The sequence below is a fragment of the Bufo bufo genome, chromosome 4 (genome assembly GCF_905171765.1).
Source record: "Bufo bufo chromosome 4, aBufBuf1.1, whole genome shotgun sequence".
Lineage (NCBI taxonomy): Eukaryota > Metazoa > Chordata > Amphibia > Anura > Bufonidae > Bufo > Bufo bufo.
In genome coordinates this window covers 15,581,027-15,607,438 of record NC_053392.1, presented here as the reverse complement: position 1 = coordinate 15,607,438, position 26,412 = coordinate 15,581,027, and the positions used below count along the sequence as shown (strand labels likewise).

Below are 26,412 nucleotides of genomic sequence, written 5' to 3'. Positions count from 1 at the left end.
TTATCTGGAATTCTTCTTCTTGGCCTTGAGACGCGGAGTTCCTCTTGCTCCCGCCGTCCTTGTGCTGATCATGGAGGGGGCTCCGGTCTCTGCTCGTGTTGTCAGTTGTCGCCCAGCACATGTGATAGGTAATAACTCTCCGCCGCCCGCAGTGGTTCGAGTCCGGCCGGATCCACGCTGCCGGCCTCATCGTGGGGGAATGTTCGGAGAACCCCAGTCACTGGAGCTGCGCCAAATCACTGGACCAATGGCTTTCAGAGCAGGGGATCCCGGGACTGCAAGGTACGAGGGTCCGGAGGAGGAATGACACCAGGCTGGGATGTTGTGCCCCTCGCCCATGTAACGACCCTCTCTCTACAGGCGTGGACACCCGGGCCCTCACCAAGAAGATCCGGGAGAAGGGCACCATGCTGGGCAAACTGGTGGTACAGGGCACGGATGAGAAGCAGGTGCCGTATGACGACCCCGGGAAGAGGAACCTGGTGCAGGAGGTGTCCCTGAAGGTGAGTGGTGGGGTCAGGGCTGCGTCTCCTGTGGCTGCAGGATGGCGTGTCCTCACTGCCGTGTCGCTGCAGGAGCCTCGCGTGTTCAACCCCGGAGGTGACGTGAAGATCGCAGCTCTGGACTGCGGCCTGAAGTACAACCAGATCCGCTGCCTGTGCCAGAGGGGGGCCGAGGTGACCGTGCTGCCCTGGGACTCGCCAATCGACAGCGCAGGTAACAACTGGTATACGTGCGCGCTAGGCGTGTAAACATATGCACACACATAGCAGTGTGATACACAGCGGCTGGGGTCATGCTGGGACTGTATACATATGCGCATACATATACACGGACTGCTCATGCGCTGCATGGGGATCACGCAGGCATGTGTACACGTACTGTCTGTGGCTGGGATCAGGCCGGGCGTGTATACATATGCACACTCGTATGTGGTCAGGCCGGGCGTGTATACATATGCACACTCGTATGTGGTCAGGCCGGGCGTGTATACATATGCACACTCGTATGTACCACTCTCACACTGCAGCTTGGGTCAGGCCGGGCGTGTATACATATGCACACACTCGTATGTACCACTCACACACTGCAGCTTGGGTCAGGCCGGGCGTGTATACATATGCACACACTCGTATGTACCACTCACACACTGCAGCTTGGGTCAGGCCGGGCGTGTATACATATGCACACACTCGTATGTACCACTCACACACTGCAGCTTGGGTCAGGCCGGGCGTGTATACATATGCACACACTCGTATGTACCACTCACACACTGCAGCTTGGGTCAGGCCGGGCGTGTATACATATGCACACTCGTATGTACCACTCGCACACTGCAGCTTGGGTCAGGCCGGGCGTGTATACATATGCACACACTCGTATGTACCACTCACACACTGCAGCTTGGGTCAGGCCGGGCGTGTATACATGTGCACACTCGTATGTACCACTCACACACTGCAGCTGTGGTCAGGCCGGGCGTGTATACATATGCACACTCGTATGTACCACTCGCACACTGCAGCTGGGGTCAGGCCAGGCGTGTATACATATGCACACACTCGTATGTACCACTCCCACTGCAGCTGGGGTCAGGCCGGGCGTGTATACATATGCACACACTCGTATGTACCACTCCCACTGCAGCTGGGGTCAGGCTGGGCGTGTATACATATGCACACTCGTATGTACCACTCTCACACTGCAGCTTGGGTCAGGCCGGGCGTGTATACATATGCACACACTCGTATGTGGTCAGGCCGGGCGTGTATACATATGCACACACTCGTATGTGGTCAGGCCGGGCGTGTATACATATGCACACACTCGTATGTACCACTCGCACACTGCAGCTTGGGTCAGGCCGGGCGTGTATACATGTGCACACTCGTATGTACCACTCACACACTGCAGCTGTGGTCAGGCCGGGCGTGTATACATATGCACACTCGTATGTACCACTCTCACACTGCAGCTTGGGTCAGGCCGGGCGTGTATACATATGCACACTCGTATGTACCACTCTCACACTGCAGCTTGGGTCAGGCCGGGCGTGTATACATATGCACACACTCGTATGTACCACTCACACACTGCAGCTTGGGTCAGGCCGGGCGTGTATACATATGCACACACTCGTATGTACCACTCACACACTGCAGCTTGGGTCAGGCCGGGCGTGTATACATATGCACACTCGTATGTACCACTCCCACTGCAGCTGGGGTCAGGCTGGGCGTGTATACATATGCACACTCGTATGTACCACTCCCACTGCAGCTGGGGTCAGGCTGGGCGTGTATACATATGCACACTCGTATGTACCACTCGCACACTGCAGCTGGGGTCAGGCCGGGGCGTGTATACATATGCACACTCGTATGTACCACTCCCACTGCAGCTGGGGTCAGGCTGGGCGTGTATACATATGCACACTCGTATGTACCACTCTCACACTGCAGCTTGGGTCAGGCCGGGCGTGTATACATATGCACACACTCGTATGTGGTCAGGCCGGGCGTGTATACATATGCACACACTCGTATGTGGTCAGGCCGGGCGTGTATACATATGCACACACTCGTATGTACCACTCGCACACTGCAGCTGGGGTCAGGCCGGGCGTGTATACATATGCACACTCGTATGTACCACTCACACACTGCAGCTGTGGTCAGGCCGGGCGTGTATACATGTGCACACTCGTATGTACCACTCACACACTGCAGCTGTGGTCAGGCCGGGCGTGTATACATATGCACACTCGTATGTACCACTCGCACACTGCAGCTGGGGTCAGGCCGGGCGTGTATACATATGCACACTCGTATGTACCACTCACACACTGCAGCTTGGGTCAGGCCGGGCGTGTATACATATGCACACACTCGTATGTGGTCAGGCCGGGCGTGTATACATATGCACACTTGTATGTACCACTCGCACACTGCAGCTTGGGTCAGGCCGGGCGTGTATACATATGCACACTCGTATGTACCACTCGCACACTGCAGCTGGGGTCAGGCCGGGCGTGTATACATATGCACACTCGTATGTACCACTCACACACTGCAGCTTGGGTCAGGCCGGGCGTGTATACATATGCACACACTCGTATGTGGTCAGGCCGGGCGTGTATACATATGCACACTTGTATGTACCACTCGCACACTGCAGCTTGGGTCAGGCCGGGCGTGTATACATATGCACACTCGTATGTACCACTCCCACTGCAGCTGGGGTCAGGCTGGGCGTGTATACATATGCACACTCGTATGTACCACTCACACTGCAGCTGGGGTCAGGCCGGGCGTGTATACATATGCACACTCGTATGTACCACTCGCACACTGCAGCTGGGGTCAGGCCGGGGCGTGTATACATATGCACACTCGTATGTACCACTCGCACACTGCAGCTTGTCAGGCCGGGCGTGTATACATATGCACACTCGTATGTACCACTCGCACACTGCAGCTTGTCAGGCCGGGCGTGTATACATATGCACACTCGTATGTACCACTCGCACACTGCAGCTGGGGTCAGGCCGGGGCGTGTATACATATGCACACTCGTATGTACCACTCGCACACTGCAGCTGGGGTCAGGCTGGGCGTGTATACATATGCACACTCGTATGTACCACTCGCACACTGCAGCTTGGGTCAGGCCGGGCGTGTATACATATGCACACTCGTATGTGGTCAGGCCGGGCGTGTATACATATGCACACTCGTATGTACCACTCACACACTGCAGCTGGGGTCAGGCCGGGCGTGTATACATATGCACTCCCTCCTACATGTACTGGTCATACGCGGTCTGTGGCTGGCATCCAGCCGGGCGTGTATACATATGCACACACCAGCCCAGTCCCTACTGATCCGGTGCCCTCCACGTCAGGTGGTTCCTGTGCCAAGGTTGCAGTATTAGAGCCGGGATCGGTGCCAGGTTCTCCCTCTTCCTGGCACTTGGGGCATTACCTCTGCCCTGAATTGCAGCCATCCTGCCAGGGTGCGGGGGAGGAGCACATCCTAATGTTTTTTCATCGTGACCTTCCTCAGATATTGTGCCGCCTGGCGCGCTCCTCCTCCGCTGGTGGTGACGAGGGGATCACCTCCATGTGGGTGGCAGTATAGTGGAGCCTCTGCATCTCCCACAGTTCAGCATTGAGCCAGCAGGGGGCACCTGTGAGCTATTCTTACCCTCTGTAGTAGTCTATGTGCCTTGAGGGCACCGTGCCCGTGCCGGCCCTTCACACCCAGTGCTGTTCTTCATTCTCCTCTAGAGTATGACGGCCTCTTCCTCAGTAATGGCCCCGGGGACCCCGTGTACTGTCAGCAGTCCGTGCGCCACATCCACCGCTACATGGAGGGCGAGAACCCAAAACCCCTGTTTGGAATCTGCCTGGGGCACCAGATCCTCTCCCTGGTGATCGGCGCCAAGACCTTCAAGATGAAGTAAGTCAAGCCATGGTCTGTGTGCCAGTTCTCATTGTGATCTCGAGCCCCGCCATCACTGGGCTGGAAGGTGTGGTGCCCCTAATCTCAGGCCCGGCCATCACTGGGCTGGCAGCTGTGGCGCCCCTGATCTCGGGCCCGCCCATCACTGGGCTGGCAGCTGTGGCGCCCCTGATCTCGGGCCCGCCCATCACTGGGCTGGCAGCTGTGGTGCCCCTGATCTCGGGCCCGGCCATCACTGGGCTGGCAGCTGTGGTGCCCTTGATCTCGGGCCCGGCCATCACTGGGCTGGCAGCTGTGGTGCCCCTGATCTCGGGCCCGGCCATCACTGGGCTGGCAGCTATGGCGCCTCTGATCTCGGGCCTGACCATCACTGCGCTTCTGTCTCTGTCCTTGGGGGGGTTCCTCTTCCTCTTATTCTTCTGCTGTCTCTCTAGATACGGAAATCGCGGTCACAACCAGCCGTGTATCCACGCGGCATCCCAGCGCTGCTTCATCACTTCCCAGAACCATGGCTACGCTGTGGACCCCCACACTCTCCCAGACGGGTGGTCTCCGCTCTTCACCAACGCCAATGACCACACCAACGAGGGAATCATTCATAACTCCAAGCCGTTTTTCAGGTGAGCGGGACTTGTCATGGAGAGGTCACATGGAGGGGGTTTGTTATGGGGAGGTCACATGGGGGGGGGGGGTTTGTCATGGGGAGGTCACATGGGGGGCGTTTGTCATGGGGGGGGTCCCGCCGTCCTCAGATTTGCCTCTTTCCTGACATTCCTTCCTCCTCCAGCGTGCAGTTCCACCCGGAGCACCGCGCCGGCCCCATGGACCTCGTCTGTCTCTTCGATGTCTTCCTGGACACCGTACGTGACATGAAAGCTGGGAAGACGGAGCTGCGCACAGGTAGGTGGCGGTTCTTGGAGGAGAGGTCATGTGACCTGTGCCGGTTGCGCTCTGTGCCACATCCATCTGGTCTCTCCTCAGTGAAGGAACGTCTCGATCATGTCCTGACCTACAAGGACTCCCCGGACGTGACTGACCTGCAGAGCGGCCGCCCCCGGAAGGTGCTCATCCTGGGCTCCGGGGGGCTGTCCATCGGCCAGGCCGGAGAGTTTGACTACTCGGGCTCTCAGGTAGGTCCTCTCCGTGGCTGCGGGGAGGGTGGCCTGCTGCTCGGGACATTTCCCACAATCCTTTTCTTCATTTAGGCCATTAAAGCTTTGAAGGAGGAGAAAATTCAGACCGTGCTCATTAACCCCAACATTGCCACAGTGCAGACCTCCAAGGGGCTGGCCGACAAGGTCTACTTCCTGCCCATCACAGCGGACTACGTGACTCAGGTAGGTCTGGCGGGCGGCGGTGCCGGTACCGGTACCGTCCTCTATGTTCTCAGTCTCACGATCTCCTCTGCAGGTGATTAAGAATGAGCGGCCAGACGGCGTCCTGCTAACGTTTGGTGGTCAGACGGCTCTGAACTGCGGCGTGGAGCTGACCAAGCGCGGCGTACTGGAGAAGTACAACGTACGGGTGCTCGGGACCCCTGTCAGCTCCATAGAAATGACCGAGGACCGGAAGGTGTTTGTGGAGAAGATGGAGGAGATTGGTGAGCACGTCGCTCCGAGTGAAGCCGCCTTCTCTCTAGAACAGGTAAGTGGCCCTTGTGTCATCTGAGGTGAACTAGGAGACTACTGCCCTGTACTACATCTCCTACCGCTCTGTGCAGACCCTGAACCAGCATGAGATAACACTGCACTATATAAGACTACTGCCCTGTACTACATCTCCTACCGCTCTGTGCAGACACTGAACCAGCATGAGATAACACTGCACTATATAAGACTACTGCCCTGTACTACATCTCCTACCGCTCTGTGCAGACACTGAACCAGCATGAGATAACACTGCACTATATAAGACTACTGCCCTGTACTACATCTCCTACCGCTCTGTGCAGACACTGAACCAGCATGAGATAACACTGCTCTATATAAGACTACTGCCCTGTACTACATCTCCTACCGCTCTGTGCAGACACTGAACCAGCATGAGATAACACTGCTCTATATGAGACTACTGCCCTGTACTACATCTCCCACCGCTCTGTGCAGACACTGAACCAGCATGAGATAACACTGCACTATATAAGACTACTGCCCTGTACTACATCTCCTACCGCTCTGTGCAGACACTGAACCAGCATGAGATAACACTGCTCTATATAAGACTACTGCCCTGTACTACATCTCCTACCGCTCTGTGCAGACACTGAACCAGCATGAGATAACACTGCTCTATATAAGACTACTGCCCTGTACTACATCTCCTACCGCTCTGTGCAGACACTGAACCAGCATGAGATAACACTGCACTATATAAGACTACTGCCCTGTACTACATCTCCTACCGCTCTGTGCAGACACTGAACCAGCATGAGATAACACTGCACTATATAAGACTACTGCCCTGTACTACATCTCCTACCGCTCTGTGCAGACACTGAACCAGCATGAGATAACACTGCACTATATAAGACTACTGCCCTGTACTACATCTCCTACCGCTCTGTGCAGACACTGAACCAGCATGAGATAACACTGCTCTATATAAGACTACTGCCCTGTACTACATCTCCTACCGCTCTGTGCAGACACTGAACCAGCATGAGATAACACTGCTCTATATAAGACTACTGCCCTGTACTACATCTCCTACCGCTCTGTGCAGACACTGAACCAGCATGAGATAACACTGCACTATATAAGACTACTGCCCTGTACTACATCTCCTACCGCGCTCTGTGCAGACACTGAACCAGCATGAGATAACACTGCACTATATAAGACTACTGCCCTGTACTACATCTCCTACCGCTCTGTGCAGACACTGAACCAGCATGAGATAACACTGCTCTATATAAGACTACTGCCCTGTACTACATCTCCTACCGCTCTGTGCAGACACTGAACCAGCATGAGATAACACTGCACTATATAAGACTACTGCCCTGTACTACATCTCCTACCGCTCTGTGCAGACCCTGAACCAGCATGAGATAACACTGCTCTATATAAGACTACTGCCCTGTACTACATCTCCTACCGCTCTGTGCAGACACTGAACCAGCATGAGATAACACTGCACTATATAAGACTACTGCCCTGTACTACATCTCCTACCGCTCTGTGCAGACACTGAACCAGCATGAGATAACACTGCTCTATATAAGACTACTGCCCTGTACTACATCTCCTACCGCGCTCTGTGCAGACACTGAACCAGCATGAGATAACACTGCACTATATAAGACTACTGCCCTGTACTACATCTCCTACCGCTCTGTGCAGACACTGAACCAGCATGAGATAACACTGCTCTATATAAGACTACTGCCCTGTACTACATCTCCTACCGCTCTGTGCAGACACTGAACCAGCATGAGATAACACTGCTCTATATAAGACTACTGCCCTGTACTACATCTCCTACCGCGCTCTGTGCAGACACTGAACCAGCATGAGATAACACTGCACTATATAAGACTACTGCCCTGTACTACATCTCCTACCGCCCTCTGTGCAGACACTGAACCAGCATGAGATAACACTGCACTATATAAGACTACTGCCCTGTACTACATCTCCCACCGCTCTGTGCAGACACTGAACCAGCATGAGATAACACTGCTCTATATAAGACTACTGCCCTGTACTACATCTCCTACCGCTCTGTGCAGACACTGAACCAGCATGAGATAACACTGCACTATATAAGACTACTGCCCTGTACTACATCTCCTACCGCTCTGTGCAGACACTGAACCAGCATGAGATAACACTGCACTATATAAGACTACTGCCCTGTACTACATCTCCTACCGCTCTGTGCAGACACTGAACCAGCATGAGATAACACTGCACTATATAAGACTACTGCCCTGTACTACATCTCCTACCGCTCTGTGCAGACACTGAACCAGCATGAGATAACACTGCACTATATAAGACTACTGCCCTGTACTACATCTCCTACCGCTCTGTGCAGACACTGAACCAGCATGAGATAACACTGCACTATATAAGACTACTGCCCTGTACTACATCTCCTACCGCGCTCTGTGCAGACACTGAACCAGCATGAGATAACACTGCTCTATATAAGACTACTGCCCTGTACTACATCTCCTACCGCTCTGTGCAGACACTGAACCAGCATGAGATAACACTGCACTATATAAGACTACTGCCCTGTACTACATCTCCTACCGCGCTCTGTGCAGACACTGAACCAGCATGAGATAACACTGCACTATATAAGACTACTGCCCTGTACTACATCTCCTACCGCTCTGTGCAGACACTGAACCAGCATGAGATAACACTGCACTATATAAGACTACTGCCCTGTACTACATCTCCTACCGCTCTGTGCAGACACTGAACCAGCATGAGATAACACTGCACTATATAAGACTACTGCCCTGTACTACATCTCCTACCGCTCTGTGCAGACACTGAACCAGCATGAGATAACACTGCACTATATAAGACTACTGCCCTGTACTACATCTCCTACCGCTCTGTGCAGACCCTGAACCAGCATGAGATAACACTGCACTATATAAGACTACTGCCCTGTACTACATCTCCTACCGCGCTCTGTGCAGACACTGAACCAGCATGAGATAACACTGCACTATATAAGACTACTGCCCTGTACTACATCTCCTACCGCGCTCTGTGCAGACACTGAACCAGCATGAGATAACACTGCACTATATAAGACTACTGCCCTGTACTACATCTCCTACCGCTCTGTGCAGACACTGAACCAGCATGAGATAACACTGCTCTATATAAGACTACTGCCCTGTACTACATCTCCTACCGCTCTGTGCAGACACTGAACCAGCATGAGATAACACTGCACTATATAAGACTACTGCCCTGTACTACATCTCCTACCGCTCTGTGCAGACACTGAACCAGCATGAGATAACACTGCACTATATAAGACTACTGCCCTGTACTACATCTCCTACCGCTCTGTGCAGACACTGAACCAGCATGAGATAACACTGCACTATATAAGACTACTGCCCTGTACTACATCTCCTACCGCTCTGTGCAGACACTGAACCAGCATGAGATAACACTGCACTATATAAGACTACTGCCATGTACTACATCTCCTACCGCTCTGTGCAGACACTGAACCAGCATGAGATAACACTGCTCTATATAAGACTACTGCCCTGTACTACATCTCCTACCGCGCTCTGTGCAGACACTGAACCGGCATGAGATAACACTGCACTATATAAGACTACTGCCCTGTACTACATCTCCTACCGCGCTCTGTGCAGACACTGAACCAGCATGAGATAACACTGCACTATATAAGACTACTGCCCTGTACTACATCTCCTACCGCTCTGTGCAGACACTGAACCAGCATGAGATAACACTGCACTATATAAGACTACTGCCCTGTACTACATCTCCTACCGCGCTCTGTGCAGACACTGAACCAGCATGAGATAACACTGCACTATATAAGACTACTGCCCTGTACTACATCTCCTACCGCTCTGTGCAGACACTGAACCAGCATGAGATAACACTGCACTATATAAGACTACTGCCCTGTACTACATCTCCTACTGTGCTCTGTGCAGACACTGAACCAGCATGAGATAACACTGCACTATATAAGACTACTGCCCTGTACTACATCTCCTACCGCTCTGTGCAGACACTGAACCAGCATGAGATAACACTGCACTATATAAGACTACTGCCCTGTACTACATCTCCTACCGCTCTGTGCAGACACTGAACCAGCATGAGATAACACTGCTCTATATAAGACTACTGCCCTGTACTACATCTCCTACCGCTCTGTGCAGACACTGAACCAGCATGAGATAACACTGCACTATATAAGACTACTGCCCTGTACTACATCTCCTACCGCTCTGTGCAGACACTGAACCAGCATGAGATAACACTGCTCTATATAAGACTACTGCCCTGTACTACATCTCCCACCGCTCTGTGCAGACACTGAACCAGCATGAGATAACACTGCACTATATAAGACTACTGCCCTGTACTACATCTCCCACCGCTCTGTGCAGACACTGAACCAGCATGAGATAACACTGCACTATATAAGACTACTGCCCTGTACTACATCTCCTACCGCTCTGTGCAGACACTGAACCAGCATGAGATAACACTGCACTATATAAGACTACTGCCCTGTACTACATCTCCTACCGCGCTCTGTGCAGACACTGAACCAGCATGAGATAACACTGCACTATATAAGACTACTGCCCTGTACTACATCTCCTACCGCGCTCTGTGCAGACACTGAACCAGCATGAGATAACACTGCTCTATATAAGACTACTGCCCTGTACTACATCTCCTACCGCTCTGTGCAGACACTGAACCAGCATGAGATAACACTGCACTATATAAGACTACTGCCCTGTACTACATCTCCTACCGCTCTCTGTGCAGACACTGAACCAGCATGAGATAACACTGCACTATATAAGACTACTGCCCTGTACTACATCTCCTACCGCTCTGTGCAGACACTGAACCAGCATGAGATAACACTGCACTATATAAGACTACTGCCCTGTACTACATCTCCCACCGCGCTCTGTGCAGACACTGAACCAGCATGAGATAACACTGCACTATATAAGACTACTGCCCTGTACTACATCTCCTACCGCTCTGTGCAGACACTGAACCAGCATGAGATAACACTGCTCTATATAAGACTACTGCCCTGTACTACATCTCCTACCGCTCTGTGCAGACACTGAACCAGCATGAGATAACACTGCACTATATAAGACTACTGCCCTGTACTACATCTCCTACCGCTCTGTGCAGACACTGAACCAGCATGAGATAACACTGCACTATATGAGACTACTGCCCTGTACTACATCTCCCACCGCTCTGTGCAGACACTGAACCAGCATGAGATAACACTGCACTATATAAGACTACTGCCCTGTACTACATCTCCTACCGCTCTGTGCAGACACTGAACCAGCATGAGATAACACTGCTCTATATAAGACTACTGCCCTGTACTACATCTCCTACCGCTCTGTGCAGACACTGAACCAGCATGAGATAACACTGCACTATATAAGACTACTGCCCTGTACTACATCTCCTACCGCTCTGTGCAGACACTGAACCAGCATGAGATAACACTGCACTATATAAGACTACTGCCCTGTACTACATCTCCTACCGCTCTGTGCAGACACTGAACCAGCATGAGATAACACTGCACTATATAAGACTACTGCCCTGTACTACATCTCCTACCGCTCTGTGCAGACACTGAACCAGCATGAGATAACACTGCACTATATAAGACTACTGCCCTGTACTACATCTCCTACCGCTCTGTGCAGACACTGAACCAGCAGAGCTTGTGCTTTCTTTTCACTCTGTCCTCTCCGCTCTCTCTCACAGGCACAGGCAGCCGCTGAACGGCTCGGGTATCCGGTTCTGGTGCGCTCTGCCTACGCATTGGGCGGGTTGGGATCCGGATTTGCCAACTCGAAGGAGGAGCTGGCGTCGTTGGTGTGCCAGGCGTTTGCCCACACGACCCAGGTGCTGGTGGATAAATCCCTGAAGGGCTGGAAGGAGATAGAGTACGAGGTGGTGCGGGACGCCTACAACAACTGTGTGACGGTGAGGACTGCGCCGGTGCCTGTACACCCTGTGCCATAGCCCTGGGAGTATGTGCCCACTAGCGGGCAGTGCCCTCGTTAGATCGGTTATGAGCGCGCGCCCCCGTCCCCCATTTCATATGTATCACTGCATGATATGGAAAGCGTCAGCAGGCAGGCCACTACCGTGTACAGTGCCCTGTCTAGTGAGGGGGGGCGGTCTGCATTGTGACGTTGCTGCCCCCCCTCATGGCGTCTGTGAATGACACCCCCTGCAGGTGTGTAACATGGAGAACGTGGACCCACTGGGCATTCACACCGGAGAGTCCATCGTGGTGGCCCCCAGCCAGACCCTGAACGACCGCGAGTACAACCTGCTGCGGAAAACCGCCATAAAGGTGATCCAGCACCTGGGGATCGTGGGGGAGTGTAACATCCAGTACGCGCTAAACCCCGAATCTGAGCAGGTGAGTGTCACGTGATCGGGGCGCCATCGGGGGGTGGTCTCCGCGGGGTCTCACCTGTGCTCTCTCTGCAGTATTACATCATCGAGGTGAATGCTCGCCTGTCCCGCAGCTCTGCCCTGGCGAGTAAAGCGACTGGTTACCCCCTGGCATATGTGGCAGCAAAGCTGGCTCTGGGCATCCCGCTGCCTGTCCTCAGGTACGGGTGACCCGGCGGGGGGGGGGGGGGGGGGTGCCACGCTCATGTGGCCGTGTTGATAGTTATCGGTTGTCGTCTTCTCTTCCTCAGGAACTCGGTCACCAATTCCACGACCGCCAACTTCGAGCCCAGCCTGGACTACTGCGTGGTGAAGGTGCCGCGCTGGGACCTCAGCAAGTTCCTGCGGGTCAGCACCAAGATCGGCAGCTCCATGAAGAGCGTGGGTGAGTTTCTGCTTGCTTTCAGTGAATGTCGTCACCGTCAAGTTTTTACATGGGGCTGCTGTGAGTTGATGACCTCTGACCTCTCAGGTGAAGTGATGTCGGTCGGGCGGAGCTTTGAGGAGGCTTTTCAGAAGGCGTTGCGCATGGTGGACGAGAACTGCGTGGGCTTCGATCACACAATGGAGTCTGCATCTGATGAGGTGAGTTGGAGGGGAGGCCTCGTGATGGGGGGAGTCATAACGAGGTCACTAAACTCCTCCCCCCCCCCCCCAGGAACTGGCCACTCCCACTGATAAGCGGATCTTTGTGCTGGCGGCCGCCCTGCGCGCTGGTTACACCATTGAGCGGCTGTACGAGCTGACCAAGATCGATCGCTGGTTCCTGCACAAGATGAAGAACATCACCGACCACGTCAACGCGCTGGAGGCATGCCGGGACAAGAGCGCCATGCCGCGCAGTCTCCTGTACCGCGCCAAACAGCTGGGCTTCTCCGACAAGCAGATCGCACAGGCCGTGCAGAGGTGACTGCCCCCCCCCCCCCCCGTTGGTTCTCCCACCCCCCCACCCCTCAGGGGCGTCAGGTCCTGTAACCTTCCCTGGTTTTTCTGCAGCACGGAGCTGGCCGTCCGGAAGGTGAGGCAGGAATGGCAGATCCTGCCGCAGGTGAAGCAGATCGACACGGTGGCTGCAGAGTGGCCAGCGCAGACTAATTACCTGTACCTGACCTACAACGGCATCGAGCACGACCTGGACTTCCAGGAGCCGCACGTCATGGTGTTAGGATCCGGCGTCTACCGCATCGGCAGCAGCGTGGAGTTTGACTGGTGTGCGGTGGGTTGCATTCAGGAACTGCGCAAGGTGAGGCGCTGCTACCAGAGAGTAGTAGCTGCAGTGGAAAGTCTGGGGGAGGGGGGTCTGAGTGTCCTGGAGAGGTTGGGGGGGCGACACGTTCTTCTGTGACATCACATCCTCCTTATTCTTGGGTTTTCCTCACGGCAGATGGGCTATAAGACGATCATGGTGAACTACAACCCGGAGACTGTGAGCACCGACTACGACATGTGCGACCGCCTGTATTTCGATGAGATTTCCTTTGAGGTCAGTGATGGTGATTTAAGACTTATGGAGGGAGATGGACGCTCACCGGACTGTAGGGATCGGGGACGATCCCCGGGCTGTGCCAGGCTGTGTGGCAGGGTCGATCGGGGGACGCTTGCCGGGCTGTGTGGCAGGGTCGATCGGGGGACGCTTGCCGGGCTGTGTGGCAGGGTCGATCGAGGGACGCTTGCCGGGCTGTGTGGCAGGGTCGATCGGGGACGCTCGCCGGGCTTCGGCGCAGGGTCGATCGGGGGACGCTCGCCGGGCTTCGGGGCAGGGTCGATCGGGGGACGCTCGCCGGGCTGTGGGGCAGGGTCGATCGGGGGACGCTCGCCGGGCTGTGGGGCAGGGTCGATCGGGGACAATCTTACTTGTTTGGAGTATAATCCGGACCTCGTCTTATTGCAGGTGGTGATGGACATCTATGAGCTGGAGAACCCGGAGGGGATTATCCTGTCCATGGGGGGGCAGCTCCCTAATAACATCGCCATGTCCCTGCACCGTCAGCAGTGCCGTGTCCTGGGCACTTCCCCCGAGGCCATCGACTCTGCTGAGAACCGCTTCAAGTTCTCTCGCCTGCTGGACACAATCGGGATCAGTCAGCCGCAGTGGAAGGAGCTCTCAGACACACAGGTGATCTCACGTCCTGGGGGGCTGGGCTTTGCTAACCCCCCTCCCTCGTGATTTCTAACCGTCCATTTGCTTGTCTTCAGTCTGCGCTTCAGTTCTGTAACGCGGTTGGTTACCCCTGTGTTGTGCGGCCATCGTACGTTTTGAGCGGCGCTGCCATGAATGTGGCCTATACTGATGATGATCTGGAGAAGTTCCTCACCAGTGCTGTGGCCGTGTCTAAGGAGTATCCGGTGGTCATCTCCAAGTTCATCCAGGAAGCCAAGGTGCGTGTGGTGGAAGCTGAGAGATGGGGAGAGGGTCAGCAGTCGGGGAGGAGGGGTGGGTTCGGAATATGAGATGCACCAGGGACTTCCCTCGCTGATCATATCCTTTGTCTCCAGGAGATCGACGTTGACGCGGTGGCATGTGACGGGGTGGTGGTCGCTGTGGCCATTTCTGAGCACGTGGAGAATGCGGGGGTGCACTCTGGAGATGCCACGCTGGTCACCCCTCCTCAGGATATCACCCCCAAAACTCTGGAGAGGATTAAGGCCATCGTCCACGCGGTGGGGTTGGAGCTCCAGGTGACAGGGCCCTTTAACCTCCAGCTGATCGCCAAGGTGACATCACGTGTGCTGCTGAATAGCGTTAATGGAAGATGTGGTATGGACTCCGAAGAGGCGACTTATCCCTGTTAACCCTTCATTGTCTCTGCAGGACGATCAGCTGAGGGTGATTGAGTGTAATGTCCGAGTCTCTCGCTCCTTTCCCTTTGTCTCCAAGACGCTGGGGGCGGATCTGGTGGCCCTGGCCACGCAAGTCATTATGGGGGAAGAGGTGGAGCCACTCGGGCTTATGGCAGGCACAGGAATTGTTGGATTAAAGGTAAGTGACTGTGTCCTTTCTTCCCGAGTGCCGACCTCCTTCCACCACTTACCTCTTGACCGCTTACCACCTCCATCACTAACCTCTTTACCCCCACCTTCCCTCATTACTTACCTCCAGTGTTGCCTTGCTTTTTCTAAGGTGCCGCAGTTCTCCTTCTCTCGTCTGGCTGGAGCAGATGTGGTTCTCGGGGTGGAGATGACCAGCACCGGGGAGGTGGCTTGCTTTGGGGAGAACCGCTATGAGGCGTATCTGAAGGCCATGCTGAGCACCGGCTTCAAGATCCCTCAGAACAACATCCTGCTGACCATCGGGAGCTACAAGGTGAGAACTTGGTGGGGACAGGTTGAACAGAGATGTTCCCCTGCTCCAAATGCAGTGTGCGTCTGCAGCCTTTTGAATGCAGCTCTGGATAAGATTGGAGCCACTTATTGATGGGTGGTCTGTCTGTCTTACAGAATAAGAGTGAGCTTCTGCCCGCGGTGCGGACATTGGAGAGCCTGGGATACAGTCTGTATGCCAGCGTGGGTACAGCGGACTTCTACACAGAGCATGGCATCAAGGTACGACCAGGTGACCAGTAGCCCTGCTCCGTGGCACAGGTCACTTGCAGGTGACATCTAACGGCCGGCTCATCTGCAGGTGAAAGCCATGGATTGGCCCTTTGAGGAAACTGACAACGATGGGGCCCTGAAGGAGAAGCAGCGGAGCATCATGGACCATCTGTCTGAGAACCACTTTGACCTTGTCATCAACCTCTCCATGAGGAACTCTGGGGGGCGCAGACTGTCCTCCTTTGTGACGCGTGGTTACCGCACCCGCCGGTTGGCCGTGGACTACTCGGTGCCCCTTATCATTGATATCAAGTGCACCAAACTGTTTGTGGAGGTGAGGTGGGGGGGTGGAGGTGCGGGGGTCATCACAGTGATGGATGTAGTGTCAGGACTGGGTTTCAGATCTTCTTCTCCTTCAGGCTCTCAGGCAGATCAGAGTGGCGCCTCCAGTGAAGACCCACGTGGACTGTATGACCTCCCAGAAACTCATCCGCCTACCAGGTGAGGAGTAGAGACCTTCCGAGTATCAGCTGTATGTCAGTTCTGGGGTCCGTTACCTTATTTTGGGGTCCTCTTTGCACAGGTCTGATTGACGTCCACGTGCATCTGCGTGAGCCAGGCGCCACACACAAGGAAGACTTCTCGTCTGGAACGGCGGCAGCGCTGGCTGGTGGTGTGACCATGGTGTGCGCCATGCCCAATACCAACCCTGCCATCACAGACGCAGCCACATTCTCATTGGCGCAGAAGGTCAGTTACTGGTGCAGGTCCCGATGTACCCAGGTGGTGGGATTGAGCGCTGGTGACCCCTCATGTTTTACCTCTTCAGTTGGCAGAGGCCGGCGCCCGCTGTGACTTTGCCCTGTTCCTTGGAGCATGTTCAGAGAACGCGGGTTCCCTCACCCCCATCGCCAGCTCAGCGGCTGGACTGAAGATGTACCTGAACGACACCTACTCCCAGCTGAAGATGGACAACGTGTCCCTGTGGATGGAGGTGAGCATGACACCGGCTCTGCTACATGGTTGGGCCTCTTTTTCTGTGCTGGGTGGGGTTGTTATCCCTCGTCTGCCCTGGTTCTGAGGTATCTTGGTTCCTGTTGGTTGGTAGGGGGTTTTGTGCCACCTTTACTCTGTTTTAGGAAGAGAGAGAGTATCTTGACTGCTTATGGTCCCAGGAGCAGGTTCTCAGACGGCCTCTGTGTCTGTGGGAGGGGATATTTTGACTCCTTTTTTGTGCTGTGGGGATATCTTTGCTCGGGTTTGGTGGGCCGGTAGTTTCTCAGGGAGTGCTACCTCCATCACTGATTCCTCTCTTCTGTTTCTAGCACTTTGAGAAGTGGCCCGCTCACTTGCCCATCGTGGCTCACGCTGAGAACCAGACGGTTGCCGCCATCTTGATGGTGGCGCAGTTGTACAAGCGATCGGTGCACATCTGCCATGTGGCCAAGAAGGAGGAGGTGGGTTCCTATCCTTTCTGATGTGAAGACCCTTGTAGACCTCTACAGACCCTCTCTCATCAGCTGATTCCTCCTCAGATTCTCATCATCAAGGCGGCCAAGCAGCGGGGGATACAGGTGACTTGCGAGGTGGCCCCCCATCATCTCTTCCTGTGTCTGGATGACCTGGAGCGGCTGGGTCAGAAGCGAGGCCAGGTGCGCCCCATGCTGGGCACCAGAGAAGACCTGCAGGCACTGTGGGACAACCTGGACATTATTGACTGCTTCGCCACAGATCACGGTGAGAAGAGACCCAAAGTGTAAAAGTCTCCCCCACCACACACATACCCAGATACGTATTTGTGTGCTCACATATGCAAATAAACATACCTACATGCCTAGATGGATACATCGCACACCTGTGCTGGTGTAACCTGTGGTCTCTGTTCTCTCAGCCCCTCATTCTGTGGAGGAAAAGGAAGGTCCTGAGCCTCCTCCTGGATTCCCGGGCCTGGAGACCATGCTGCCCCTTCTACTTACTGCAGTCAGCGATGGGCGACTGACTATCGATGACATCATCAAACGGCTGTACGAGAACCCCCGAAAAATCTTCTCCCTCCCAGTCCAAGAGAACACATACATAGAGGCGAGTGCTCACTGCTCCACTTCTCCTTCCTCCAGCTTGCTTGCCTTCTTCTTCTTCCCCTGCTTGTCTCTTCCTCCCTCGTTTCCCCTCCACCTCTATAGTCTTCTCCACCTTTGACTGTCTTCTCTGCATCCCTCGCTTCTCCTCTGCCTCTGATGGTCTCCTCCCTCCCTTCCCCGCCACCTCTGACTGTTGTCTCTTCCTCTGTCTTCTATTCCTCCCGCGCTTCCACTCCACCTCTGGCTGTCGTCTCTTCCACCCTCGCTTCTCCTCCACCTCTGGCTGTCGTCTCTTCCACCCTCGCTTCTCCTCCACCTCTGGCTGTCGTCTCTTCCACCCTCGCTTCTCCTCCACCTCTGGCTGTCGTCTCTTCCACCCTCGCTTCTTCTCCACCTCTGACTGTTGTCTCTTCCTCTGTCTTCTATTCCTCCCGCGCTTCCACTCCACCTATCGTCTCTTCACCCCTCGCTTCTCCTCCACCTCTGGCTGTGTCTTCTCTTCATCCCCTCGCTTCTCCTCCACCTCTGGCTGTGTCTTCTCTTCATCCCCTCGCTTCTCCTCCACCTCTGGCTGTGTCTTCTCTTCATCCCCTCGCTTCTCCTCCACCTCTGGCTGTGTCTTCTCTTCATCCCCTCGCTTCTCCTCCACCTCTGGCTGTGTCTTCTCTTCACCCCCTCGCTTCTCCTCCACCTCTGGCTGTGTCTTCTCTTCACCCCCTCGCTTCTCCTCCACCTCTGGCTGTGTCTTCTCTTCACCCCCTCGCTTCTCCTCCACCTCTGGCTGTGTCTTCTCTTCACCCCTCGCTTCTCCTCCACCTCTGGCTGTGTCTTCTCTTCGCCCCTCGCTTCTCCTCCACCTCTGACTGTGTGTCTTCTCTTCGCCCCTCGCTTCTCCTCCACCTCTGACTGTGTGTCTTCTCTTCGCCCCTCGCTTCTCCTCCACCTCTGACTGTGTGTCTTCTCTTCACCCCTCGCTTCTCCTCCACCTCTGACTGTGTGTCTTCTCTTCGCCCCTCGCTTCTCCTCCACCTCTGACTGTGTGTCTTCTCTTCGCCCCTCGCTTCTCCTCCACCTCTGACTGTGTGTCTTCTCTTCACCCCTCGCTTCTCCTCCACCTCTGACTGTGTCTTCTCTTCACCCCTCGCTTCTCCTCCACCTCTGACTGTGTCTTCTCTTCATCCCTCGCTTCTCCTCCACCTCTGACTGTGTGTCTTCTCTTCATCCCTCGCTTCTCCTCCACGTCTGACTGTGTGTCTTCTCTTCATCCCTCGCTTCTCCTCCACGTCTGACTGTGTGTCTTCTCTTCATCCCTCGCTTCTCCTCCACGTCTGACTGTGTGTCTTCTCTTCATCCCTCGCTTCTCCTCCACCTCTGACTGTGTCTTCTCTTCACCCCTCGCTTCTCCTCCACCTCTGACTGTGTGTCTTCTCTTCCACCCTCGCTTCTCCTCCACCTCTGACCCTCTCCTCCCCCCGCAGGTGGATCTGGAGCAGGAGTGGACCGTCCCGCAGTCCATGCAGTTCACCAAGTCTAAGTGGACTCCGTTTGAAGGGATGGAGCTGAAGGGTGCGATACGCAGGGTGGTTCTCCGAGGGGAAGTCGCCTACATAGACGGCCAGGTACTAGAGCACACAACCCCCATCATCTCCTCTGTATTCTACCTGCACTGTGCTCACTGTCTGTTCCTCAGGTTCTAGTGCCGGCCGGTTATGGTCAGGATGTCAGGAAATGGACTCCACCGCTGGTCGCAGCCTCGCAGCCGGCGCCCCCTAAAGAGATGGTGAAGGTGAGTGTAAAGAACCCTCTCAGCCAATCAGTGGTGCCCAGAGGGGGGTCACACAATAATTGGGCGTCATCTCGCCCGTCGGTAATGTCTGTTCACTTTCTCTCAGACTCCAGAGCGTCACCGTCATGTCACCATGCAGAGCGAGACCATCCGCAGCCGCGCTCCCAGCCCCCGCAGAGCCGGCCCCGCCGGAGACGGCCGCTTCCATCTGCCCCCCAGAATCCATCGCTCCTCTGATCCCGGGTTACCAGGTGAGAAACTTTGTCCTGACCTTGTCCTACTCACAATCTATTCACTGACAGCAGGCAGAGATCTGATGCACTTTTTAGTGTACTGGACCTTCACCTATAGACTTGACCTGAAGGCGGGGGGGGGGGGGGGCAGGGGGGCAGTCATGTGACATATGCCATCATCTAACCCTTTATCACTATATCCAGTGCTCAGGAGGACCTCCGCATCTCTGTACCGGGGCGGCAGCGCCAGGAGCGGTAACTGTACCGGAGGGGAGGGGTCCGTAATCACTGGGGGAGGGGCGTGAAATCACTGGGGTAGGGGCGTGAAATCACTGGGGGAGGGGCGTGAAATTCTCAATCACCAGACGCCACCGCCAATATCAGCCGCTGATTATCACCAATCATCCGCCAATCAGCCAATCACTGCTGGGAATAGTGGGAGGGGCTTATAGAGAGAGCCCGCCCCCTTCCCTCAGCAGTGAGGTAATTTGCACAGTGATGTCTGTGATTGGTCAGAACTGTAACTCCAGTCACATCCAAAGCTGCTGCAGCACCCTTTCCTATACTCCAGTCACACCCAGAGCTGCTGCTGCTGTTCTCTTGGTACATCATTTCTAATGCACCAGTCATATCCAGAGCTATGTTGCGAGTGCAGCTCTGGAGGTGACCTGTGCTGTGGATCCTCTGTCTGTGGGGGTCAGTATAGATGACGGGGTAACGGTTCTCGCCTGCACGCTGTGGCGGTGTGTGTACGTACGTGTGTCCTACCATCGCTGACCGTGCCTTGTCTTTGTGTCAGCAGCTGAGGAGCAGAGGGAGCGAGTGGCCAAGAAGCCTCCAGAGGCAGGTAGGTATCTGCCCCCGGCTGGGCCCCCCCCCCCCACTGTAATGGCCGCTGTCTTTCTGGCGGGTTGGGGGGTCGAGCAGCAGCTACTTATAATGTCGTCATCTTGTGGTTGCAGATCTCGCCACCATCCAGGACGGTTACCCCCACCCGCCCCCGATCCCTCGCCTCATGTCCCCCCAGAACATGCCCATACAGACTGTCCCCCACGTGCAGACCTCCCCGCTGCTGCACCCCTTCATAGGACAGCACATCCTGTCCGTCAAGCAGTTCAGCAAGGATCAGGTGAGACCATTGTCCCCGGGAGTAAGGGTTCTGCTCCAGTCACATTCAGAGCTGCAGGTTTTGTGTGCAGCTCTGGGTGTGACTGTAGACTGCTCTTGTCTTACAGATGTCGCACCTCTTTAATGTGGCGCACACGCTGCGGATGCTGGTGCAGAAGGAGCGCAGTCTGGACATTCTCAAGGTTCCTGGCGTCTTACGGTTTCCTCCTCGGCCGTGCCGCTGTCCAGCTCCGTTCCTCATCGCTCTGCTCTTTCCTCTAGGGTAAAGTAATGGCCGCCATGTTCTTCGAGGCGAGCACACGGACCAGCAGCTCCTTTGCGGCAGCCATGCATCGCCTGGGCGGCTCTGTGCTCTCTTTTTCGGAGACTACGTCGTCCTCTCAGAAGGGGGAGTCGCTGGCGGACTCTGTTCAGACCATGAGCTGTTACGCGGATCTGCTGGTGGTGAGACATCCAGAGCCAGGCGCTGTGGAGGTAGGTGTGCTTCACCGTTATTCTACCGCCATCCCCACTGACTGGGTATTAACTCTTCACGTCTTCCTCAGCTTGCTGCTAAGCACTGCCGTAAACCAGTGATCAATGCGGGAGACGGGGTGGGAGAGCATCCAACACAAGCCCTGCTGGATATCTTCACCATCCGGGAGGAGCTGGGCACTGTCAACGGGATGACGGTAAGTGCTGCCATGCTCGGAGGAGGAGGGGGCACATACTTATATACCCGTCTTTGGTTTCACGCCCTCTTTGTGGTACATGATGTGTTGCTACCACGTATGACCTTGGCGTCTCCCCTCTAGATCACCATGGTCGGAGATCTGAAGCATGGCCGCACAGTCCACTCTCTCGCCTGCCTCCTGACCCAGTACCGCATCAATCTGAGATACGTGACGCCGCGCAGCCTGCGCATGCCCTCCAAGATCGTCCACTTTGTGGCTTCCAAGGGAATCAAGCAGGTGAGTGTCTGGGGGTGATGGGTCAGTCTGGTATGCTGGTGACGGGGCGGGGGGTGATGGGTCGGTCTGGTATGCTGGTGACGGTCCGGGCTGTGTCTGGGGGTGATGGGTCGCTCTGGTATGCTGGTGACTGTCCAGGGGCGGGGGGGGGTGATGGGTCAGTCTGGTATGCTGGTGACTGTCCAGGGGCGGGGGGGGGGGGGGGGGGGTGATGGGTCGGTCTGGTATGCTGGTGACGGTCCGGGCTGTGTCTGGGGGTGATGGGTCGCTCTGGTATGCTGGTGACGGTCCCGGCGGGGGGGGGTGATGGGTCAGTCTGGTATGCTGGTGGTGGTCCGGGTCGGTCTGGTATGCTGGTGGTGGTCCGGGTCGGTCTGGTATGCTGGTGGTGGTCCTGGTCGGTCTGGTATGCTGGTGGTGGTCCGGGTCGGTCTGGTATGCTGGTGGTGGTCCGGGTCGGTCTGGTATGCTGGTGGTGGTCCGGGTCGGTCTGGTATGCTGGTGGTGGTCCGGGTCGGTCTGGTATGCTGGTGGTGGTCCGGGTCGGTCTGGTATGCTGGTGGTGGTCCGGGTCGGTCTGGTATGCTGGTGGTGGTCCGGGTCGGTCTGGTATGCTGGTGACGGGTCGGTCTGGTATGCTGGTGACGGGTCGGTCTGGTATGCTGGTGACGGGTCGGTCTGGTATGCTGGTGACGGGTCGGTCTGGTATGCTGGTGACGGTCCCGGCGGGGGTTGATGGGTCGCTCTGGTATGCTGGTGACGGTCCACACTCTTGTAGGAGGAGTTCGGCAGCATTGAGGAGGCGCTCCCGGACACAGACGTCCTCTACATGACCCGGATACAGAAGGAGAGGTTTGAGAGCAAGGAGGAGTACGACAATGTGAGTCTGGGGACGTGGCTAACATGGCAGCGGGTGTCACCGCTGTGGGGGTCGGGTGTGCAGCTCGTGCTCTGGGTGACGCCGGGTCTTTGTCTTTAGTGTTTTGGACAGTTCATCCTCACCCCACACATCATGACCCGTGCCAAGAAGAAGATGGTGGTGATGCACCCGATGCCACGTGTCAATGAGATCAGGTGAGCAGCAGGCGCCCTGGCTACAAATCACTACTACTCTCACCATCCTGTGCCATTGATATTACTGTGGACTTTTCACCCCGGGGTACGGCCTCTACGAAGTCTGCGAACCCTGGGGTCTTGGTGCAGTGGGGGAGGGGTTGGAAGTTTTGGTAGAGATGATGTGGGGGCCGAAGTCGAGTGGAACCTTACCATGCGATGGGTTCCTGAGCGGAGTCCTTCCCTCTGCTATGGAGGAGGATAGTCTGACCCCGCTCACCTCATACTATGAGGATACAGACCCCCGCCATCCTCCTTCTCGCTGTGTGGTCACCCCCACTATCCTCCATGTACCTCATCTTCTCTTTGCTTGTTCTCCTCTCAGTCTTGAAGTGGACTCGGACCCTCGGGCAGCGTACTTCCGCCAGGCCGAGAACGGGATGTACGTGCGGATGGCGCTGCTGGCCACAGTCCTGGGAAAGTACTGATACAGAGAGCTGTACACTAGACCAACGCCCGGTGCCCCCCGAGAGACGTCCCTGGGCTGGTTCCTGATTGGATGATATGTGCACTGTCGTCCCGCTCACCAGTCATTCCCATCTCCAGTTATCCCAGTCACACTGGTTACATTACATGACTTCCTCATCCAACGCTTTTTTTCTGATTGTCGTGACTATCCCTGAGGCCACACCCACCCGGTGACATCACTGCCATCTTTTCGGCAGACAGTAAAGCGCTCTGTGCTCGTGGCTGTCCTCTGTGGGTCACGTCTGATCTGTGCTGCTCTGATTAGTCGCTCGTAGATGGCGGGACGCTCGGACTGGTTTTATATGTGAAGATACAGGGAACTTTGCTTTTCCTCCTTTTTTCTAAATAAAGAGAATTCTCTGAATTATTCTGATTCCTCCGTGTTCTGGGATTACGCGTCATAGGGTCTCGGGTTTCTGCTCCAGTCACATCCAGAGCTGCAGGGAGGATTTGGCTGGCTGCTTGGTTCAGACTGCGCAGTCTGCCATAGTGTAACAAGTACATGGATGACTACTACCCTCAGCATGTTCTCCCCCCATCCTCCACCAGCAGGACACATGACCGATCTGATTATTCTGCTTTTATTTATACATGTAACAATATACAGAGACAATGTAACGCAGGCTCTGTCCATGAGTGGCCCCTGTGCCCGATCAGTGGCCCCCGTGACCTCCATGATGCTTCTTGAGCATGGGCTGTAATAGAAAACAGAATCTGATTAGGAGACGAGGGGGCGCTATGTCGTATGTTACTGGGATTAGGAGATGGGGGCCGCTCTGTGGTACATTACTGGGATTAGGAGATGGAGGCCGCTCTGTGGTACGTTACTGGGATTAGGAGATGGGGGGCCGCTCTGTGGTATATTACTGGGATTGGGAGATGGGGGCCGCTCTGTGGTACATTACTGGGATTGGGAGATGGGGGCCGCTCTGTGGTACATTACTGGGATTAGGAGATGGGGGCCGCTCTGTAGTACATTATTGGGAGATTAGGGGTAGCTTTGTGGTACATTACTGGGATTGGAAGATTAGGGGCCTCTCTGTGGTATATTACTGGTATTGGGAGACAAGGGTCCGCTTTGTGGTACATTACTGTCATTAGGAGACGAGGGGCCGCTCTGTGGTATGTTACTGGGATTAGGAGATGAGGGGGCTGCTCTGTGGTACACTACTGGGATTGGGAGATGAGGGGCCGCTCTGTGGTACACTACTGGGATTGGGAGACGAGGGGGCCGCTCTGTGGTACATTACTGGGATTGGGAGACGAGGGGGCCGCTCTGTGGTACATTACTGGGATTGGGAGATGAGGGGCCGCTCTGTGGTACATTACTGGGATTGGGAGATGAGGGGCCGCTCTGTGGTACATTACTGGGATTGGGAGATGGGGGCCGCTCTGTGGTACATTACTGGGATGGGGAGATGGGGGCCGCTCTGTGGTACATTACTGGGATTGGGAGATGAGGGGCCGCTCTGTGGTACATTACTGGGATTGGGAGATGAGGGGCCGCTCTGTGGTACATTACTGGGATTGGGAGATGAGGGGCCGCTCTGTGGTACATTACTGGGATTGGGAGACGAGGGGGCCGCTCTGTGGTACATTATTGGGAGATGAGGGGCCGCTCTGTGGTACATTACTGGGATTGGGAGATGAGGGGGCCGCTCTGTGGTACATTACTGGGATTGGGAGATGAGGGGCCGCTCTGTGGTACATTACTGGGATTGGGAGACGAGGGGGACGCTCTGTGGTACATTACTGGGATTAGGAGATGAGGGTCCCGCTCTGTGGTACACTACTTGGATTGGGAGATGAAGGGGCCGCTCTGCGGTGCATTACTGGGATTGGGAGACGAGGGGCCGCTCTGTGGTACGTTACTGGGATTAGAAGATGGGGGCCGCTCTGTGGTACATTACTGGGATTAGAAGATGAGGGGGCCGCTCTGTGGTACATTACTGAGATTAGAAGATGGGGGCCGCTCTGTGGTACATTACTGAGATTAGAAGATGGGGGGCCGCTCTGTGGTACATTACTGAGATTAGAAGATGGGGGGCCGCTCTGTGGTACATTACTGGGATTAGGAGATGGGGGCCGCTCTGTGGTACATTACTGGGATTAGAAGATGAGGGGGCCGCTCTGTGGTACATTACTGAGATTAGAAGATGGGGGCCGCTCTGTGGTACATTACTGAGATTAGAAGATGGGGGGCCGCTCTGTGGTACATTACTGAGATTAGAAGATGGGGGCCGCTCTGTGGTACATTACTGGGATTAGGAGATGGGGGACGCTCTGTGGTACATTATTAGGAGATTAGGGGCCGCTCTGTGGTACACTACTGGGATTAGAAGATGGGGGACGCTCTGTGGTACATTACTGGGATTAGGAGATGGGGGACGCTCTGTGGTACATTATTAGGAGATTAGGGGCCGCTCTGTGGTACACTACT

At 55.1% G+C, this 26,412-nt stretch overlaps 1 protein-coding gene and 1 long non-coding RNA gene across 7 annotated transcripts in view; one reads left to right on the top strand and one right to left on the bottom strand.

The window, feature by feature from the left end:
• The window catches only part of CAD (carbamoyl-phosphate synthetase 2, aspartate transcarbamylase, and dihydroorotase), a 28,817-nt gene extending 4,484 nt beyond the window's left edge, over window positions 1-24,333 (top strand). Inside the window, exons 3-45 of one of the 6 annotated variants that reach the window (XM_040426890.1) lie at window positions 153-282; window positions 361-503; window positions 576-717; window positions 4,292-4,463; window positions 4,901-5,086; window positions 5,254-5,366; window positions 5,448-5,596; window positions 5,672-5,803; window positions 5,877-6,110; window positions 11,978-12,199; window positions 12,456-12,644; window positions 12,716-12,840; window positions 12,931-13,064; window positions 13,152-13,264; window positions 13,338-13,585; window positions 13,676-13,922; window positions 14,064-14,162; window positions 14,571-14,795; window positions 14,876-15,058; window positions 15,176-15,394; window positions 15,492-15,659; window positions 15,801-15,983; window positions 16,118-16,222; window positions 16,302-16,547; window positions 16,633-16,714; window positions 16,797-16,963; window positions 17,043-17,207; window positions 17,539-17,670; window positions 17,749-17,950; window positions 18,105-18,295; window positions 19,773-19,913; window positions 19,985-20,080; window positions 20,187-20,331; window positions 20,518-20,568; window positions 21,116-21,160; window positions 21,276-21,442; window positions 21,549-21,623; window positions 21,703-21,915; window positions 21,987-22,112; window positions 22,236-22,391; window positions 23,170-23,271; window positions 23,371-23,465; window positions 23,830-24,333. In XM_040426890.1, the coding sequence (XP_040282824.1) occupies window positions 153-282; window positions 361-503; window positions 576-717; window positions 4,292-4,463; window positions 4,901-5,086; window positions 5,254-5,366; window positions 5,448-5,596; window positions 5,672-5,803; window positions 5,877-6,110; window positions 11,978-12,199; window positions 12,456-12,644; window positions 12,716-12,840; window positions 12,931-13,064; window positions 13,152-13,264; window positions 13,338-13,585; window positions 13,676-13,922; window positions 14,064-14,162; window positions 14,571-14,795; window positions 14,876-15,058; window positions 15,176-15,394; window positions 15,492-15,659; window positions 15,801-15,983; window positions 16,118-16,222; window positions 16,302-16,547; window positions 16,633-16,714; window positions 16,797-16,963; window positions 17,043-17,207; window positions 17,539-17,670; window positions 17,749-17,950; window positions 18,105-18,295; window positions 19,773-19,913; window positions 19,985-20,080; window positions 20,187-20,331; window positions 20,518-20,568; window positions 21,116-21,160; window positions 21,276-21,442; window positions 21,549-21,623; window positions 21,703-21,915; window positions 21,987-22,112; window positions 22,236-22,391; window positions 23,170-23,271; window positions 23,371-23,465; window positions 23,830-23,932 (6,561 nt within the window). In that variant the 3' untranslated portion in view covers window positions 23,933-24,333. Of the gene's footprint in view, window positions 1-152; window positions 283-360; window positions 504-575; window positions 718-4,291; window positions 4,464-4,900; window positions 5,087-5,253; window positions 5,367-5,447; window positions 5,597-5,671; window positions 5,804-5,876; window positions 6,111-11,977; window positions 12,200-12,455; window positions 12,645-12,715; window positions 12,841-12,930; window positions 13,065-13,151; window positions 13,265-13,337; window positions 13,586-13,675; window positions 13,923-14,063; window positions 14,163-14,570; window positions 14,796-14,875; window positions 15,059-15,175; window positions 15,395-15,491; window positions 15,660-15,800; window positions 15,984-16,117; window positions 16,223-16,301; window positions 16,548-16,632; window positions 16,715-16,796; window positions 16,964-17,042; window positions 17,208-17,538; window positions 17,671-17,748; window positions 17,951-18,104; window positions 18,296-19,772; window positions 19,914-19,984; window positions 20,081-20,186; window positions 20,332-20,517; window positions 20,598-20,641; window positions 20,883-21,112; window positions 21,161-21,275; window positions 21,443-21,548; window positions 21,624-21,702; window positions 21,916-21,986; window positions 22,113-22,235; window positions 22,392-23,169; window positions 23,272-23,370; window positions 23,466-23,829 lie in introns of those variants that run through there. The other 5 variants (XM_040426889.1, XM_040426893.1, XM_040426891.1 and 2 more) reach the window with 5 other exon arrangements.
• On the bottom strand, window positions 11,949-20,976 carry LOC120997007. Its single transcript, XR_005778010.1, has 3 exons — window positions 20,839-20,976; window positions 18,036-18,039; window positions 11,949-11,959 (listed from the first exon to the last, which is right to left on the bottom strand). It is a non-coding gene; the product is annotated as an uncharacterized LOC120997007 (long non-coding RNA).
• Window positions 24,334-26,412: the final 2,079 nt, after the last annotated feature.